Genomic DNA, 20,490 nt, shown 5'->3' with positions numbered 1-20,490 from the left:
ATCCACTTCGGCCTTCATCATTGCCAACACCGGTGGTGTCACTCGGTATGCGGGTTGGCGTAGGGGAGTGGATACCCCTGTCTTGACATGATGCCGGACCAGAGGTGATCGACTGGGCAAGCTCGTGAACAGGAATTCATATGGGCTGAGTACGTCTGATAACTGTTGCTTCTGTGATGGACACAGCTGTTCCCCCAGTGATACATCTTTTACCCCCATGTCCCTTTTGAAGTCCACTAATAGGTCTGGGATCTGGTCTATATCAGGGTCATCTAAATCGGGACAGCAAACTGCTAAGTTGGTGACCTCTCTTTCCTCATAAGCTTTTAGCCTGTTAACATGGTAGGTACGCTCATGAACCCCTGCTTGGTCCAAGGCCACGGTGTAGTCAGTATTGCCACATTTCCCGGTAATGGTAAATGGACCCGCCCACATGGCTTGCAGCTTGTTTTTTCGTACCGGTACGAGTACTAGGACCTTCTGTCCACAGGCAAATTCTCGGAGTCGGGCAGCGCGATCATAACATCGTTTTTGCCTTTCCTGAGCCACTTCTAAGTTCCCGTGGGCTAATGCCATGAGGTGTCTCATCCTTTCCCTAAATTTTTGAACATAATCTAGGATGGGAACCTCTTCTGTGGGGAAGGTGCCCTCCCAACTTTCTCGTACCAGCTCTAAGGGCCCCCGTACTTTTCGGCCGTACAGCAATTCGTAGGGGGAGAACCCGGTGGAGTCCTGCGGCACCTCCCGGTAAGCAAAAAGGAGCTGCTGCAGGTTTTTCTCCCAGTCCCCTCCCTCGGCCTCTACATAACGGCTAATGAGCTGTTTCAGGGTTCCATTGAAGCGCTCACACAATCCATTCGTTTCAGGATGGTAGGGGGTTGTGCGCATGGGGCGGACTCCATGTTTCTCCCAGAGGGTCTGAATCAGTTCGCTTTGGAACTGTGGCCCCTGGTCAGTTAATACTTCCTGTGGAAACCCTACTCGGCTAAAGATGTCCAGTAAAGCTTAAGCCACATGTTCTGCATCTATGGAAGTCAAGGCAGTGGCTTCTGGCTAGCGGGTGGCAAAGTCTACCAGGGTGAGGATGAATATTTTCCCGCTGCAGCTGGGGATGGCTAAGGGGCCTACTAAATCAATGGCAACTCTCTGGAACGGGTCCCCTATCAAAGGCATGGGTTGGAGTGGGGCCCGACATGGGGCTCCGCCCATACGTTGACACACTGGACAAGAGGCTCTGTAGTTCTTCACTTCTTGAGTGACCCTTGGTCCAAAAAAACTAAGCAACAGGCGGGCCCTGGTCTTTTTGGTCCCCATGTGCCTAGCTGCGGGAACATCATGAGCTAAGCGCAGTAGTTGGGGTCGGTATTGCTGGGGTACCACAAGCTGATGTACACGGGTCCAAGGTCTTTCTGGGCATGATGCGGGCTTTTCCCGATATAAAAGGCCTCTTTCCCATCTATACACCTCCCCCTGATTTCCTCCCCCAGGTTGGGCAGCCGCACTATGGATACTCTCTAGGGTGTGGTCTGTCAGTTGGGCTTCCCTGAACTCCTTACGATCTATCTCCCCCCAGTCAATGGCCACAGTTTGGTTTGATGTACTCACATTTGTTGTCTCAGAAGAGGAGGCTGAAGACGGCGGGGGGGGGTTATCTTCGGATGGGTTGGTAGAAAGATCAGCACACGGTTGATTCTTGGCTTGGCTGCGGGTGATGGCGGTGACGAACTGGCTGGATAATCCTTGTCCTAGGTCGTTTCCCAAAAGAACAGGGGTTGGGCGGCCGTCCATGAGCCCCACTTCAACCTCTCACTGGTCAGTTCCCCAGTCCAACTGCACTTGTGCCAGAGGGATGTTTGATCGCTGGCCCCCAGCAAGGGAGATGGTCACTTGGCGACCCAGTAAATGATGTTAGGCGGGAACAATATCTGGGCTAACCAGGGTGATTGAGGATCCTGAGTCTCAAAGTCCCTGAGCCGGTATTCCACCAACCTTGACCGTCTGTATGTGGCGATTGAGGTTGGCTGGGGTACGGTGTCCGGCCTGCCGCAAGGTGTGGATCGGGTAAATCACTTCCTCAGCTGCTGTTCAGTGGGGGTAGTATCCTCCAGGCCTTGCTGGTTCATCTCTGCATATGTTGACTGGTTGAGCTGGCAGACGGGCTCCAGGCATGGGGCCCCGGTTTTGAAGACACTCTTTGGCCATGTGTCCAAGGCGCCCACATGTATAACAGCGTAGTGGTTTAGTCAAATCTTGGGCCCTGTTGGTAAGCCTTTGCCCTGTTGGGGCTTCTGTGGCATAGGGAGTTAGTCCAGCACGGGAGTCTGGAAGTCACTGGGATCCATGGTTGAGGAACCTCCTGGGATCGGTGGGTCTATTGGGTCTCAAGCTGGGTCAGTTGGCTGTAAATTCGTCAGCCAATCGAGCTGCTTGCTCCAGGGTGTCGGGCTTCCGGTCCGCCACCCATTCTCGTATTTAGGGGGCTATCTTTTCCATAAGCTGTTCGAGTACTATCATGTCCCAGTGGGCAGCAGCAGAGTGGGTAGCCTGACCATCGAGCCAGTGGTTACAGTGTCGTCGGAGCTGACTGCCAAATTCGACGTAGGAGACACCCTGGCGAGGCATAGTCCGGAACTTAATGCGATATCTCTCAGGGGTTATGGCAAAAAGGGTCAACAGATTGTCCTTAATAATTCCATAGTCCAAGCAATCCTGAGGCCCAAGTGATCGGACAGCCTCCTGGGCCCCACCAGGCAAACTTGTCCACAAGTATCTGGGCCACTCAGCTGTGGGTATCCTGTGCATACTCATCATCACCTCAAAGTTTTGCAAGTGTTCATCAATCTCCGTGCTGGATTCATTCATCACTGGTACGTCACTGTAGCGAAGATGAATTCCTTGGTGGCGGTCTATTGTGGAGGTGGGCGCTGGTGGTAAAGAAATTGGAGCTCCAAGCACTGCTTGTAAAACACCAGCCCTTTCTTCTCTTGAAGCTTCAGGCCCCAAGGCAGCCAACCATTCCTTGGCTTGTTCTGCTGGGGATTGGGTGGTTTCCAGATTGTCATGGGACCCAGGATGAGACACATGGTGGACATCCTCGGGTACAACGTCGACGGGGTCCTCATCATCCTCCACCTCATTCTGGATATCCCAATGGACCAATTTCTGGATCAAAGCCGCCCGAGTGTCAGCGCTCCTGTATTCAACATTTCTCCTGTGGCACATATCCTGTAGCATCCATTTACTGCTGCGGTCGTAACTCCTCTCCGGCCCTTTTCCCATGGCTGAGCTGGTGGGGTTGGCCTTGGCCGTGTCCGAAACCTGAATGCCTCACCTATGGCTTGCTGGGTATGCTTATATGCTTCCCTGGTTGTTGAGCCCCTGGATGGTGTCCACGAACACCAGTCCCCGGCAGCTCTCCTGGATAAACCAGGCTGAGTAGTATCCCACCGCTGCCACCAATTGTAAGGACATGGGGTCAGTGGGTGCTCTCGTCCGCTGGCCCAGCCGCCTTTAGAAAGACAACGTGGACCAGGGCTCATCCCCAACTGAATGCCCGAACTCCTCAACCGTGGGCGGAACACTACCCAGACAACACAGGGTGAGGGAATCACAATATTAAGGCTTTATTGGATCCCCAACAACTAACAGCATATAACACATAACCAGCACAGCACAAATTGTAACAGGCAACAGAGTCTCACCCTTCCACTGGCTCACCAGGATTTTAGATTCTTCGTATCTCAGATCTTCCAGGACTATTTACTCCAAACCAGTGGTCCCCTTCTTTTGGCAAGCACCCGCCCAGAAAGAAATAATGCCGGAGTTTGGAACTGAGACAGCACCGCAAAGTCTGTAACCAGGTGACCGAAATGTCCCAACCTGGGTTGTGTCCTAGGCGGTCGTTGTTCTCCCATTCGAATCCGAAGATCCTAAATTAGCTGCCTGTCTTCAAGCTAGTGCACCTGCAGTCGGGACCGACATCTCTAGGGCAGTAGACAAAAATCTCCTGGTCAACTGAACAGTCCTCCTGATATACCCTCAGTCCTCATTGCAGGATACCGGGGACTTCACGATTGGTGGAATAAGACTGTCTTTTCATTGGCTGGATCTCAAGTCCCATATAACCATTTTTGGTCGTATTGCAGTCCAGGCAAGGGAGAGCCACATACTGATTGATATAGTCCTACAATGGAATGCTAGTAGGAGACATACTGTTTGCAAGTTATGACATTAGAACAATGGTGGCTGAGGTAATTTACATAGAGTCAACAATCCACATGGTAATACAATGGCATTCTAACAGGATTAAATTCCTCTGAACTTACAGAAGAGAGATAATTGCATTACCTAGGTTAACATCACCAGCATCAACAAGACTCTAGAAACAATGGGTATACAAAATAGTGTCCAGCTAGATTGTAAGAACTTAACCCATGAGTGGCATATTACGAGTTCGCCACAAAATACCAAATTGTCCAGATAAATAAGAAATCATCCTATGTTGTATATAAAAGGGGTCCATTTTGTCACAGGTAGTACTGAAACCATAGGACTTTGAGTTGTCCAAGGCCAAAGGTATAGATGGAGAAGACAGACGTTCCAGCACAGAACCTTGATGGACACCAACAAAGAGAGGGTGGGATAAGGAGGTAGTATGGGAATGAGAAATGCTATACGTGTGATTAAAGAGGTATGAGGATATCCCACACAGGGCAATATCTTTGATGCCAAGTGAATAGAGTCTTTGTAGTGAGAGTGATCAACTGTGTCAAAGACAGAAGACAGGTTTAGGAAGAGCATAGAATATTGTCTGTTAGTTCTAGTGGTTAGCATTGGTGGTTAGTAAATAGTTTCGTACGCCAGTCTTAGAGATGCACGCCACTTAATGAATTCAGCACTATATATAAGTGGCAAGCACCTCACCAGAAATGTTAACCCAGTCAGGGAATGGAGCAAAATTTATTTTGTAAAAAATGTCAGCACTTTTGTTGAATTTGACAGGGGGGCTTTGCCACACTTATCTGATGTAAACAATTTGATTGGGTCCTAAATGTGCAGATGACCTTTTGCTAGAGTAATTGGATCAGGCTTGTGTCTTGTACCTCACTATGCCCTGCACGTCTTGTATTGCTCCCCTGACATGATGATGAAACACCATGGTTACTTACCAGTAGACGGTTTTTCCTGAACCCATGACAGCACACCTTGAGAGAGGGATCTGCCCCACCAAGGACAGGAAACCATCTGAAATAAAACTGCGGCACGTCTCCCTCGCTTCAGTTGATTACAGAGCGTTGAGAGGACCTCCAGAAAAGGTTAAACACATAACCAACCCCTACAATATATATAATCACCCAAAACATAAAGTGCTCACCAGGGTGTGAGAAAGAGACAGGGCGGAAAACTACGGGTGCTGTCATGGGTTCAGGAAAAACCGGCTACCGGTAAGTAACCTTGGTGTTTTCTCCTCACCCATGACAGCACACCTTGAGAGAATTTTGGAGAATATGAGCACCCTAGGGAGGGACCACCGCCTGAATTACCCTTCACCCAAAGGTGAGGTCAGAGGAGGATAGATCCAACCTATAGTGATTGTAGAAGGTGGATGGTGCAGACCAAGTAGCAGCTTTACATCTCTGGTCAATTGAGACGTCTGCTCTCTCTGCCCAGGAGGTCGCTACAGCTCTGGTGGAATGAGCTTTAATACCATCCGGTGCCAGAACACCTGTAGATATGTAAGCTAGACAAATGGCCTCCCTAAGCCACCTAGAAATAGTTCCCTTTGACACTCCGTGACCTTTCCTACTCCCCTGAAAGGCCAGAAACAAGGAGTGGTCCTTCCTCCACTGACTAGTCATGTCTATGTACTGTAGTAAAGCCCTTCTAACATCTAGATTGTGGAATCTAACCTCCCCGGGTTTTTTTTGGGTTACTGCAGACTGAGGGAAGCACAATCTCTTGATTACAGTGGAATCTAGAAACTACTTTTGGAAGGTATGCTGGATCTGTACGTTGGACAACCCAGTCATCATGAATTTGGGTGTATGGGGGATCGACAGAAAGGGCCTGCAGGTCACTCACCCTACGGGCCGATGTTAGGGCCACTAGGAGAATGGTTTTGAGGGTGAGGAACTTTGGAGAGATAACCTACATGGGTTTAAATTGGTCGCCAGAGAGTGCGCTTAAAACAAAATTCTGGTCCCAGGGAGGAACTCTGAGAGCCTGAACTGGCTTAGCTCTGGAACAGGATTTAATGAATCTAGAGACCCACCCGTTCCCTGCCAGGTTGCAATTATAGAGCGCCCCTAGGGTGGACACCTGAACTTTAAGTGTTCCCGTAGCTAACCCCAGGTCACGTCCTGTCTGTAAAAACTCTAGGACATCTTTAATTGGAGGTTTATCCGACAACGGGGAGTCTATAAAATCCAGGAATTTTCCCCAGATTCTGCTATAAATCTTAGATGTTATGGGCTTCCTACTACCCAATAGGGTGGAAACTAGGCCCGGTGAAAACCCCCTATTCCTCAGTAACATCCTCTCAAATTCCAAGCCACCAGATGGAAACCTGTGGCTTGTGCATGGAACATCGGTCCCTGGATGAGAAGGTCCGGCCTGTCCGGCAGAACCCAGGGATCCGAGACCGACATTAGATGAAGTAGGGAGAACCAGGGTCTTTTTGGCCAAAAGGGGGCTACCAGAATTATTCTTGCCCCCTCCTCCCGAATTTTCCTCTCAACTGCCGGGATCATTACTATCGGTGGAAAAGCATAGGCCCTCCTGAACTTCCAGGGTGTCTGGAGAGCGTCTACAGCATAGGGATTCTCTGTCGGATATAGTGAACAGAATCTCTCCACCTTCCTGTTTGCCCTGGTGGTGAACAAATCTATGTCCGGTGACCCCCATAATTAGATAATCTGCTGGAAGACTATCGGGTTTAGAGCCCACTCTCCCTGTTTTAGAGTGTAGCGACTGAGAAAATCTGCCCTTGAATTTTCCACCCCCCGGATGTAAAGAGCACTGAGGGATGGGAGATGCTGTTCTGCTAGTTGCAGGATTCTGTTTGCCACTGCCATCAGGGAGCGTGATCTTGTTTCACCCAGGTGATTTATATAAGCCACTGTCGTCCGATTGTCGGACCTGATCTGGACATGGCGACCCTCTATGTGGGGAAGGAAGCCTATCAGGGATTTCTCCACTGCCAAAAGCTCTTTTAGGTTCGATGATGTCCCTATTTTGTGACGTAGTCAGAGCCCCTGAACCGAGAGATCTGCTAGATGACCCCCCCAGCCGGAGCCACTTGCATCTGTTGTAATTGTATGGTCGACTGGTCTGGACCACTGCAAGCCTGAGGTCAGATTCTCCCTCTTTGTCCACCATGAGAGGGAGTCTACCGTCTCTAGGGAAAGAGATAGTCCTCTTTCTAAATGTCCGTTGAAGGATTTTTGAGCCGACAGGATCTCCCACTGAAGAAGCCTCATATGACCTTGGGCCCATTTGACTGTTGGGAGACAGGACGTCATGGAGCCAAGTAGGGACATTGCTCCTCTCAGGGACATCACTGGAGACTCTATGGCCCTTGAGACCAAGCTGTTTATTTTGCAAACCTTGTCCTCCGGGAGGAAGCAGGCTTGGAGTTGGAAATTTAGGGTCAAGACCAGAAAGATCTGAGTCCTTGAGGGGGATAGTTTTGATTTCTGAATATTGATCAACCATCCTAGCTGATGTAAGGCTGTCCTGACCTCTAACAGTTGAGAGGAACAGTGGTCTTCTGATTCCCTATTACCAGAAAGTCGACGAAGTAGGGAACAAATACCACGTTTTTGATTCGGAGAAAAGCTGTCACCTCCGCTATAACCTTTGTAAACGCTGTCGGTGCTATCGAGAGTCCAAAGGGTAGGGCAGTAAACTGGAAATGCCTCAATTCCCCTTGGATGAATAGGGCTACCCTTAGGTACTTCTGGTAGTCTGGATGGATTAGGACATGATAATAGGCATCTTTTAGGTCGATAACTGCCATGAAACAATTGTGATGTAGGAGTTTTACTGCAGAGTTCACTGATTCCATCTTGAAAGTCTGGTTCTCTATCAGCTGATTTAGACTTTTGAGGTTGATAATGGTCCTTAAGGACCCATTTGGTTTTTTGATCACAAATAGGGGGGAATAAAATCCCCTTCCCCTTTGTGAATCCAGAACTTCGTGAAGGACCTGCTTGTTGACTAAATCTAGCACCTCCGACTCTAGGGCTAGCTGCTCCTCCCTGGACTTCCTCCTGGAGGGTGATCATGAAGGTTCGGTGAGGGATTTGACTGAAGCGTATCTTTAGGCCATTCTTTATGATACTCAACACCCAGGGATTTGAAGCAATGGCTTCCCAAGCTGGGATAAAATGGGAAAGCCTTCCCCCGACCTCTAGCCCTGCGTCATTGGGAAGATTTTTTGGTACTGGAGGATGGCCCCCCCAAACATGTAACCAGAGTCTTTTTTAGATCTGGGCTCCCATCTTTTCCTTTCTCCTGGAGGGCGACCATGGTTAAATCTTTTCCTCCGAAAGTAGGACCTTTTTGTGAATCCTGGGAAACTTCTCTTTCTGTCGCCAGCCTTCTCCAAAAGCTCATCCAGCTTTTGGCCAAACACGAGTTTACCTTCACAAGGAAGGGAACATAGTTTATGTTTAGACTGCAGGTCTCCTGGGCAACCCTTGAGCCACAGGGCTCGTCTGGCAGCGTTAGATAAGTTTGCAGACCAGGCAGCGAGTTTAACCAAATCCGCTGAGGAGGTGGCAAGGAAAGCGGACGCTGCCTGTAGTAAGGTAGATTGGAGAGGATTTTATCTCTGGATATCTTTTTATCCTTGAGCTGGTCTTCTAATAGTTGAAGCCACGCCATGAGTGACCTAGCGACACAAGTGCCTGCTACCGCTGGTTTCAGGCCCCCTGCCGCCGCTTCCCAGGTGTGATGTAGGAAGGAGTCTGCCTTCTTATCTAGAGCATCCTTTAGACTGCCCGAATCTTCCAGGGGTAGGGACGATTTTTTGGATGATCGGGCGACAGACCCGTCAACTTTAGGAATTTTATCCCAGGACCCAGAGACACTATACTTGAAGGGGTACCTTCTTTTAGAGGATGAGGGCAACACTCCCGATTTCTCAGGCTTCCTCCATTCCCAGTCTATAAGGGTCTGAATTTTAGGATTCACTGGAAAGGAGCGTCTCTTTTTTTCCTCCAGGCCTGCAAACATAATGTCTTCCAGGGACCTGGCTGCCTTCTCCTCCCTCAACCCCATGGTTGATCTGACAGCTCTGACCAACTTGTCCGTACCCTCAATAGGGAAACAGGGCCTACCACTGTCTGATGAAGAGGAGGATGATGAATCACTGAGGCATGGATCCTCCGACTGGGAGGATGAGTCATAGTCAGAGGAGATATCGTTATGGGATCTCTTTCTCCCCTTAAGTAAGTCTTTTAGGGAATCTTGAACCTCTGTACGGATTACGGATCTCAAATTAGAAGGAAAATCTGGGGTGCTCTCCGCCATGGTTTGGTTAATACAGCTAGCACAAAGCTGTTTCTGCCAATCTATGGAAAGGGGGACTTGGCATAAGGCGCAAACCCTGTGCTTCTGTTTGGTGCTACTCTTCTTAGGTTCCTAAGGAATGAAGCACATAATAACTTTCCATTACTATTAAGTGACATTCACGAAGATCACTCACCCCTGAAGTCACAAAAGGGTACCGGATTTGGAGGCTGTGGCGGGACATAAGATGAATCCCTTCTGGATGGCCCTGAAGAGTCCAACACCTTACTTCTCCTGCTGCCGCTACGGTTACTGGAGCGGCTGTCCGTGTGAGAGGCGTCCGACTGCTTCTTCGGCTGGCGTTGCTGAGATGGAGGGGTCAGCTGCTGCTGCTCCTGGCTGTCCTGGTCTGCCATAGCTGCTATACCACAAGCATGAGTATAGGCAGCGTTTGACCAGGACAACCCCCCCACCTAAAGTAGGGCACATTCGGAACCTTCTCTGGTTCAGGTGTCCTCCCCCCTCCTGACGCTCGCCGGGCGAGGTTTCAAAAGCCGGCCGTCAAGCGCTTACAGGGTGCCGCCATGATGGATCCAGGTGCCGCCCCCCGACGTCATCGGGCACGCCTCTCCCAGCGTGCACCATGCCGTGACGTCAGGCGCGTCGCACCCGGAAGACGCCGCTCCGGGCGTGCGGCCAGTCAGGAGCCTGCGGCAGGGAGAGGACAGCGCAGAGGTCTGCGGGAAGCCAGAGCCCTCCTCACTGCCTGCGCACGCTCGGACATGGCTCCAGGGAACCGCGGACGGTGCTTCTTGAACCTGGAACCCGGTGCACAGGCTGGCGCCCGCTCTTCCACACCGGAACAGGCCCAGGTAAGTATGAACATCTTCTTTCAGACAGGTTCCCATCAAGGACAGGAAACCAACTGAAGTGAGGGAGAGGTACCGCCTTTTTATTTCAGATGGCTTCCTGTCCTTGGTGGGGCGGATCCCTCTCTCAAGGTGTGCTGTCATGGGTGAGGGGAAAAAGCACATCTTTCTCCATTCCTACTGTGTAGCAGTAATGCAGCTGTAACCCCATTTCTGATAGTACATAGACTTGCCAGTATATTCCGAAGATGGCTTCTAACACCATCTATAATTGAAGTTGCATTATGGCGGCTGACTATTAGAATGCATACATCTACACACAATAAATATATGGATGTGTTATTGAAATACTGTGCCGCAGTGTTATTTGATTATTCTCACTTTCATGGCAATATTATTTTTTCTCTGTATGTGATAAAATTACTATGGCTCTTTAAGGTAATATTAAGGTAGTATTATTTGCACTGGCAAAAATATCAACAACAGGAACAATAAAAAGTAGAAAAAATAAATAAAGTATTGTGGAAAAACATAGTACTGTATTTTTCAGACTGTAAGACGCACCGGACAATAAGACGCACCTAGGTTTTAGAGGCGGAAAATAGAAAAAAAATTGAAGCCAAAAATGTGGTCATGATGCCCTGTTAAGGGAGAGTGGGTCTACTTCTGGCACTGTTATAAGGGTATTGTCCCCCAATTCTGTTAACATCTCCCATCCTGGTATATATGGCCCCCTCCTTCCTGTTATATGTGGCCCTCATCCCCATCCTGATATGCATAGCACCCCAATCCACCATCCTGGTATGCATGGCCCCCTCATCTCTCTTCCTGGTATGTATGGCACTCTTCATCCTGGTATGTATTGCCCCCCTCACACCCATCCTGGTATGTATGGCACCTTCATCCCTCTTCTTCATATGTATGTTACCTTCATTCCTCTTCCTGGTATGTATGGCACTCTTCATCCCTGTATGTATGCCCCCCCTCATCCTGGTATGTATGGCCCCCCCTCATCCTGGTATGTATGGCCCCCTTTATCCCTGTATGTATTGCCCCCTTCATCCCTGTATGTATGGCCCCCCTCATGCCTCATCCCTGTATGTATGGCCACCCTCATGCCTCATCCCTGTATATATGGCCCCCATCATCCTTGTATGCATGGCCCCCCTGATCCTTGTATGCATGGCCCCCTTCATCCTTGTATGCATGGCCCCCTTCATCCCTGTATGTATGGCCCCTCATCCAGGTATGCTTGCACAGAAAAAAAATAAACAATCATACTCACCTCCTCTCTCCTCCAGTGCTGTGTGTTGCTCTGTGCTGGAATAGTCACTGGTCCCCACGCCGGGACTGCATGCGTGGGGAGCAGTGACCATTCATTCTCCCTAATAGCGCGCACGCTGTAGCTGCAACACAACTCCTGCTGTGATCAGTGGTCAGCGTGCCCGCTATTAAAGGCCACGAATATTCACCACACCATATTCATTTACTTTAGTAGCGGGCACAGTGTAGGCTGCAGCAGACGGCAGCTACCTCCTGTGAACCACTACTTCGCCACTGTCGCTTCCCCCACATTCCCCATCACCCACAGCCACAGTAATTATGTATATCGGACTATAAGACGCACCCCCCACTTTCCTCCAAAATTGTGAAGGAAAAAAGTGCGTTTTACAATCCAAAAAATACGGTAGTTTTCTTTAGCAGAAAAGCCTGAATTTAATTAGAAGACAATAAAATTAGTGTACAGCAAACAGTTAATTACAAAACTGCAACACTTTACCTCCTCCACATGAGGCAGAACACTCCGAGCGAATAATGGCCCATGTAAAGTTGTGCTTTGGAGTCAACCTCCTCTCATTCTCTTGTCTGGGCATTGAGAATTCCCACACTATTCCAGGGTTTTTACCTTGCAGTAGAATCTAGAAAGAGAAGACTCTGCATATTAGTCTATTGGTTTCATGGTATATGTAATGCATGCAATTTGAAAATTGTAAGTTAATCTAAGTAAATACCAGTGGTACACCACATCCTGCTTAAAGCTGCTGAGAGTGACATCCAGCACTATTGACTTCCAACCAAATCTAATTTCCTTTACCAGATGTCATTAATTACATGACAGGGAATCAGTTGCCGAGAATGATATCTCAACCTTTTGAAGATGAGATAAAACTGAAAAATTAAGCAAAGAGGTGTACTTCGGAGATGAAAATTTAATATGGTTAGTGATGAGCGAGCACTAAAATGCTCAGATGCTTGTTACTTGAACCAAGCAATTCCTAATGCTCGAATGCCCATTTCAAGTAACGAGTATAATGGGAGTCAATGGGAAATCTGAGCATTTTTCCAGCAGACCCTACAAGGAGGTTCGGGGGGCAGTGAAAATGTCCGCATAATGATGACGACTCTCCACCTCCTCCTACTCCTCCCTCTCTTTCTCCTCATTCCCCTCCTCAGCCCATCCACGTAGGAGAGACGGTACAAAGCTTGTGTGGGTACTAGCCTCTGTTGCGCTAGCAGTCAGCTCCTGTTCCTCTTCTTTCTCAGCCTCCACCTCCTCACTGCTACCCAATCGAGTACTGAGCAGATGAGATCAGGCTGGGCTAGGTAGTGTCTCCTTGTCACATGTCTTCCTCCTTCTCCACCTGGTCCGCATGCAAAGCTTCACGTTTAATTGTGAGCAGTGACTGTTTTAGAAGGCACAGAAGCAGGATCGTTGCGCTGATTATGGCATCATCGCCGCTCACCATCTTTGTGGACTCCTCAAAGTCTTGGAGAACCGCACAAATGTCAGACATCCATGCCCACTCTTCAGTTGTTATGTGCGGAGGCAGCCTAGAATACCAATGGGTGTTGGAGCTGGTATTCAACAACTGGCCTCTGCTGCTCACAAAGCCTTGCCAGCATGTGCAGTGTGGAGTCCAGAGCATTAGTCGATGAACTAACACTTGCATGCGCTGCTGCAGCACTGCCAGAGTGGCAGCAGCTGTAGCTGACTTGCAGAAATGGGCGCTCATGCAGCTTACCTTCACAAGTAGCTCTGGCAAATCTGGGTAGGTTTTCATAAACTGCTGAACTGCTAAGTTGAGCATGTTGGGCAAGCATGGTACGTGTGTGAGCTTGCCATGTTTCACAGCCACCACCAGGTCAAAACCATTATGACACACAACCATGTCTGGTTTTAGGTTCAGAGACGCAGTTCTGTCTGATCATTAATTCCTTTTAACAACTCTGCGGTGGTGTGGTTTGTCTCCTAGACAAATTAGCTTCAGTAGAGCCTGTTGCCTCTGCACTGAAGCAGTGCTGCAGAGAATCCAGCTTCTAGCTGAAGTGGACGATGTGCTCTGAGATAACAAATCGGAGATGAAGGATGAGGAGGAGCACCAGGGCAGGTACAGGAACTGGTGTAGGAGGTGGAGGAAACCCTGATAAAAGTAGGGCCAGCAATCCTCGGTGTCGGTAGCACATGTGCCATGCCAGGGTGGGACTTGGCCCTGGTCTCCACAATGTTCACCCAGTGTGCCAACAGGGAAATGTAGCTTCCTTGTCCACAAGCACTTGTCCACGTGTCGATCGTTAAATGGACAATCCCAGTAACTGGGTTGGTAAGGGCACGTGTGATGTACATGGACATGTGCTGGTACAAGTCGAGGACGCGACACCGGGAGAAATACTGGCGGCTGGGAACTGAGTACCGAGAGACGGCTGCCGCCATGAGTCACCGGAAATCCTCTGTCTCCAAAAGAATAACCGGCAACATTTCCAAGGCAAGCAGCCTGGAAATGTGCCTGTTTAGCTTTTGGACATGTGGATGGGTGGCTGTGAACTTTCTTTTTGTTCCAAGGCCTGGGGTAGGGACAACTGAACGCTGTGCTGGGTCAAGGATTTAGAAGTGCCTGATGATGGTGCATCAGAATGTGCAAGGACAGGTGCACTGTGGGATGCATCTGTGCCAGTGTCATGGCTAGGGGATTGGGAAGCACCCAGCCCAGCGGAAGAGGCAGTGGTGTCACCTGCTGGCACTAATTGTGGACCCAGGAGTTAGGCCCACCGTGTCGGGTGCTTAGATGACATGTGTCTGATCATGCTGGTGGTGGTTAGACCTTTAGTGGTCAGGCCCCTGATGACCTTGGCACAGGTTGCAAATGACAATTTTTTTGTCTCAGAACTCTCTTTAAAAAAGTCCCAGACTGAGGAACACCTAACTCTATGACGGAGAAATTCGCAAGTGTTGGTGCTCTACGCAACAGTTGCCAGCCTTTTTCCTCTTGTCACCCAGCTGCCTCTACCTGCCTGTTTTGTTGCTGCCGATCCCCCCCCCTCAGCTCTGCTGTCCTCAATATGCACGATAGCTTACGAGGTTGGGTCAGTGACTTTTTCATCCACCACACTCTGGTCCTCCTGACTTAATAACATGAATTATTGGCAACTGTGTCTCATCATCATCTACCTCTTTAGACAAAACTTGCAGTTCCCCACCGTCATCTTCTTGTGATCGTGGTTTGCTCTAAGTTTTGCGAATCACTAAACAGCATATCCTCCTGTCCCTCTTGAAACATGCAGCGTGAAAGGCCACAATCAAGAAATGATGTCATACAGAGCTCTTCGGAGTCTCCTAGGTCTCACTGGTCAGCATGGTGGGAGGAAGGAGGATCAGGGTGAGGATTAAGTGATTGAGACTCTTGGCTGGTGAGACTGGACCGTGTGGAAGACTAAGTGGTGCTGGCACGCATACGGGTGTGGCTTCAGAAGTGGTGTCCCATGCCTCCCTGCAAAGTGGGACAGGAAGCCATGTGTTGTGGATGGGCGTGTTTATTGTGCTCCAGCAACAGGCACAGTCGCACCTGTCCCAAGTTCTCGGCATCTGCGTGCATCATCATCATCAACAATTCCACTTGCCCGTCCCTTACAGCACGCCTTATGCATTTTCTAATTGCTAGGTCTCTGGGACAAAGTTTTTTTTTAATAAAAATAAATAAAATTGGTCACCAGCAGCAGGTAAAGCGTTTTTTTTTAAGTTTAAAACCACTGTAATTTAACACAGAACATGTTAAACTGTATGGGGGACAAATTTAATCCAGTAACTTTTTTTTTTTTTTTTTTGGGAGTTTAACACCATTGTAATTTAACACAAATTTAGCAAAAACCATGTTAAACTGTATGTTTACTGGCTGTGTAACAACAGGTGCCAAACATGCGAGGTGGGGATTCAAGCATTTAATCTGAGCACCCAGATACTCCAGTGATATCCGAATATCACCGAGCATGTTCGCTAATCACTGAATATGGTATCACTCACAGAGAAAAATTGCAAAGATATGGACAAAAACAAAAATAAACCTTTCTACATATGCTTTATAAAGTCTAAACGTGCTATAGTTGTTTTCACTACCTGTTTCCAAATCTTAATGCACATTAGTAAGACACACCACTGACCTCTGGGAAAGAAGTACGAGTGCAGTTATTTGCTTTCCTTGCAAAAATTATCAATACAAAATATAGTCCATAAAGTCTGGCTGCTGGGAGGTTCATTAGAGAGCTTTTATCAGTTATACATGCGTTTTCCATGTTCCCATCTATTACTTGCCTTTTTTTTTAACTTTTTATGTATTGAGTTCATTAACGTACAGTACAGACCAAAAGTTTGGACACACCTTTTCATTTAAAGATTTTTCTGTATTTTCATGACTATGAAAATTGTACATTCACACTGAAGGCATCAAAACTATGAATTAACATATGTGGAATTATATACTTAACAAAAAAGTGTGAAACAACTGAAAATATGACTTATATTCTAGGTCTTCAAAGTAGCCACCTTTTGCTTTGATGACTGCTTTGCACACTCTTGGCATTCTGTTGATGAGCTTCAAGAGGTAGTCACCGGAAATGGTTTTCACTTCACAGGTGTGCCCTGTCAGGTTTAATAAGTGGGATTTCTTGCCTTATAAATGGGGTTGGGACCATCAGTTGTGTAGCGCAGAAGTCTGGTGGATACGCAGCTAATAGTCCTACTGAGTAGACTGTTAGAATTTGTATTATGGCAAGTAAAAATCAGCTAAGTAAAGAAAAACGAGTGGCCATCATTACTTTAAGAAATGAAGGTCAGTCAGTCCGAAAAATTTGGAAAACTTTGAAAGTGTCCCCAAGTGCAGTTGCAAATACCATCAAGCGCTACAAAGAAACTGGCTCACATGAGGACCACCCCAGGAAAGGAAGACCAAGAGTCACCTCTGCTTCTGAGGATAAGTTTATCCGAGTCACCAGCCTCAGAAATTGCTGGTTAACAGCAGCTCAGATTAGAGACCAGGTCAATGCCACACAGAGTTCTAGCAGCAGACGCATCTCTAAAACAACTGTTAAGAGGAGACTTTGTGCAGCAGGCCTTCATGGTAAAATAACTGCTAGGAAACCACTGCTAAGGACAGGCAACAAGCATAAGAGACTTGTTTGGGCTAAAGAACACAAGGAATGGACATTAGACCAGTGGAAATCTGTGCTTTGGTCTAATGAGTCCAAATTTGAGATCTTTGGTTCCAACCACCGTGTCTTTGTGCGACGCAGAAAAGGTGAACGGATGGACTCTACATGCCTGGTTCCCACCGTGAAGCATGGAGGAGGAGGTGTGATGGTGTGGGGGTGCTTTGCTGCTGACACTGTTGGGGATTTATTCAAAATTGAAGGCATACTGAACTAGCATGGCTACCACAGCATCTTGCAGCGGCATGCTATTCCATCCGGTTTGCGTTTAGTTGGACCATCATTTATTTTTCAACAGGACAATGACCCCAAACACACCTCCAGGCTGTGCAAGGGCTATTTGACCAAGAAGGAGAGTGATGGGGTGCTACGCCAGATGACCTGGCCTCCACAGTCACCAGACCTGATCCCAATCGAGATGGTTTGGGATGAGCTGGACCGCAGAGTGAAGGCAAAAGGGCCAACAAGTGCTAAGCATCTCTGGGAACTCCTTCAAGATTGTTGGAAGACCATTTCTGGTGACTACCACTTGAAGCTCATCAAGAGAATGCCAAGAGTGTGCAAAGCAGTCATCAAAGCAAAAGGTGGCTACTTTGAAGAACCTAGAATATAAGACATATTTTCAGTTGTGTCACACTTTTTTGTTAAGTATATAATTACACATGTGTTAATTCATAGTTTTGATGCCTTCAGTGTGAATGTACAATTTTCATAGTCATGAAAATACAGAAAAATCTTTAAATGAGAAGGTGTGTCCAAACTTTTGGTCTGTACTGTATATCAGTGGTCTGTGAGCGTGCTCACACCACAATTGCACTGGTCCATTCTTATCTTCATGTACAGCAATGCTTATATTAGACAATAGCTATGTTTATACAACAAGCATTGAAGTGTGACACAGTTTGTTTTCTGCTAAATTAATAGAAAATCCAATATAAATTAGCAACAGAGGTACAGTAAGACCCAGAACACATCTATTATGCTTTATACAAAGAAGAGCAATAATACACGTCTATGCATGAAGTCTTAAAGAGGATCTCCCTTACTATACAAATTATTCTCAATGGGCCCAGAGTGAAGTAGTTAGGTGACAACCGCAGCCAATTAGAGGCCACTTACCTGCAGCCTTCAAATTTCATCCAAATAGGAAACCAGTACAGAGGTTGCAAGTGCAGAGGAGCTACGCCAGTCCATTGTGTGAATATACAATTTTTTTCTATTACTGCACCCTTGTCCCATAGAAAATAACTTTTAAGATAGGGAAAAACCCCTTTAACCCCTTAAACCCCAAGGGTGGTTTGCACGTTAATGACCAGGCCAATTTTTACAATTCTGACCACTGTCAATTTATGAGGTAATTACTCTGGAACGCTTCAACGGATCCCCCTGATTCTGAGAAAGTTTTTTCGTGACATATTGAAATTCATGATTGTGATAAAATTTCTTCGATATCACTTGCGTTTATTTGTGAAAAAAACGGAAATTGTGCGAAAATTTTGAAAATTTTGGAATTTTCAAAATTTGAATTTTTATGCCCTTAAATCAGAGAGATATGTCACACAAAAGAGTTAATAAATAACATTTCCCACATGTGTACTTTACATCAGCACAATTTTGGAACCAAAATTTTTTTTTGTTAGGGAGCTATAAGGGTTAAAAGTTAACCAGCGATTTCTCATTTTTCCAACAAAATTTACAAAACCATTTTTTTAGGGACCACATCACATTTGAAGTCACTTTGAGAGGTCTTTATGACAGAAAATACCCAAAAGTGACACCATTCTAAAAACTGCACCCCTCAAGGTGCTCAAAACCACATTCAATAAGTTTATTAACCCTTCAGGTGCTTCACAGGGATTTTTGGAATGTGGAAGAAAAAAATGAACATTTAACTTTTTTCACAAAAATGTTACTTTAGACCCAATTTATTTTATTTTCACAGGGTTAACAAGAAAAAATGGACCCTAAAATTTGTAGTGCAATTTCCCCTGGGCACGCAGATACCCCATATGTGGGGAAAAAACACTGTTTGCGCGCACGACAGGGCTCGGAAGTGAAGGAGCGCCATTTGACTTTTTGATTGTAAAATTTGCTTGAACAATTAGCGGACGCCATGTTGCGTTTGGAGAGCCCCTGTATGGCCAAACATTGGAGCTCCCCCACAAGTGACCCCATTTTGGAAACTAGACCCCCCAAGGCACCTATCTAGATGCATAGTGAGCACTTGGAACCCCCAGGTGCTTCACAAATTGATTCGTAAAAATGAAAAAGTGAAAAAAAAAACACTTTTCATTTTTATGAATCAATTTGTGAAGCACCTTAGGGTTCCAAGTGCTCACTATGCATCTAGATAGGTGCCTTGGGGGGTCTAGTTTCCAAAATGGAGTCACTTGAGGGGGAGCTCCAATGTTTGGACACACAAGAGCTCTCCAAATGCAACATGGTGACCGCTAACAATTTGAGCCGACAATTTGTTAGTGGACACCATGTTGCATTTGGAGAGTCCCTGTGTGCCCAAACATTGGAGCTCCCCCACAAGTGACCCCATTTTGGAAACTATACCCCTCAAGGATTTTATTAAGGTGCATAGTGAACATTTTGAACCCAGAGGTACGACACAGAATTTGATAAAATTAGGTCATCATATTGAATAAGTTGTCATTAGTCTTGAGCGCAAGTGCTCGCTACTTGAGTTTGCATCGGGTACTCAGGTATGCACCATGTACTGCGTGTGCTCGAGTGACTTGCTCGAGTCCCCGCCCGGATGTTTCACGGTTATTAGAAACGCCCAAAAAAAGATGCGGGGATCGCTCATGCATGGCAGGCAATCCCGCAAAGTTTTTTGGGCCGTGAAGCATATGGGGCGGAGACTCAAGCATGTCACTCAAATACCCACGATACTCAATGCATACCAGAACACCCGATGCAAACTCAAGTAGAGAGCACTTGCGCTCAACACTAGTCGCCATATCATCATCTTTTTGTCTTGCTTTTGAAAAAAATCCCAACCCCATCACAACCCTAACCCCAACCCCAACCCCAGCCCTAACCCTAACCGTAGCACAACCCTAACCGTAGCACAACCCTAACCCTAGCACAACCCTAACCCTAGCACAACCCTAACCTGAGAGTTTATTTTTTACCCGTTCCTCATGCGGTATAAGTGATTAGATGACCTTATTCTTCGGGTCGGTGAGACTACAGCGATACCAGAATCATATCGGGTTTTTATGATTGACAGCTGTCACACACTAAAAGTCGCATTTTTTGTAAAATCTAGTTTTTGCATCGCCATATTTTGAGAGCTATAATTTTTCCAGATTTTGGCAGACAGTCATTTGATGGCTTTTTTTTTGCGGGATGAGTTGACGTTATTGGTGCCATTTTCAGGCACGTGACATATTTTGATCGCTTTCTATTCCGATTTTTGGGAGGCAGAATAAACAAAAACCAACAATTCAGGAATTTTTTTTTTTTTTTAATTCTGTTCCGCGTGTGGTAAAATTGATAAGGCAGCTTTATTCTTCGGGTCAGTACGTTTACAGCGGTACCACATTTATATCGTATTTCTATGTTTTGCACTTTTACATAATAAAAGCAATTTTATAGAAAAAATTATTTTTTAGCATAG

The 20,490-nt window shown here is 47.0% G+C and overlaps 1 protein-coding gene across 2 annotated transcripts in view; it reads right to left on the bottom strand.

Annotated features, from left to right (window-relative positions):
* Positions 1-20,490, bottom strand: part of ADAMTS16 (ADAM metallopeptidase with thrombospondin type 1 motif 16) — a 453,100-nt gene that overhangs the window by 153,602 nt on the left and 279,008 nt on the right. For both annotated transcript variants that reach the window (XR_012320095.1, XM_073678502.1), the window contains exon 17: positions 12,163-12,301. Coding sequence is in view for 1 of the 2 variants with exons in the window: in XM_073678502.1 (XP_073534603.1) it covers positions 12,163-12,301 (139 nt within the window). In the remaining variant the exon portion in view is untranslated. The remainder of the gene's footprint in view (positions 1-12,162; positions 12,302-20,490) is intronic.

Source organism: Phyllobates terribilis, unplaced genomic scaffold (assembly GCF_046119375.1).
Source record: "Phyllobates terribilis strain yellow unplaced genomic scaffold, ASM4611937v1 Scaffold_4__5_contigs__length_816908805, whole genome shotgun sequence".
Taxonomy (NCBI): Eukaryota; Metazoa; Chordata; class Amphibia; order Anura; family Dendrobatidae; genus Phyllobates; species Phyllobates terribilis.
This window is presented reverse-complemented; position numbering and strand designations above follow the sequence as displayed.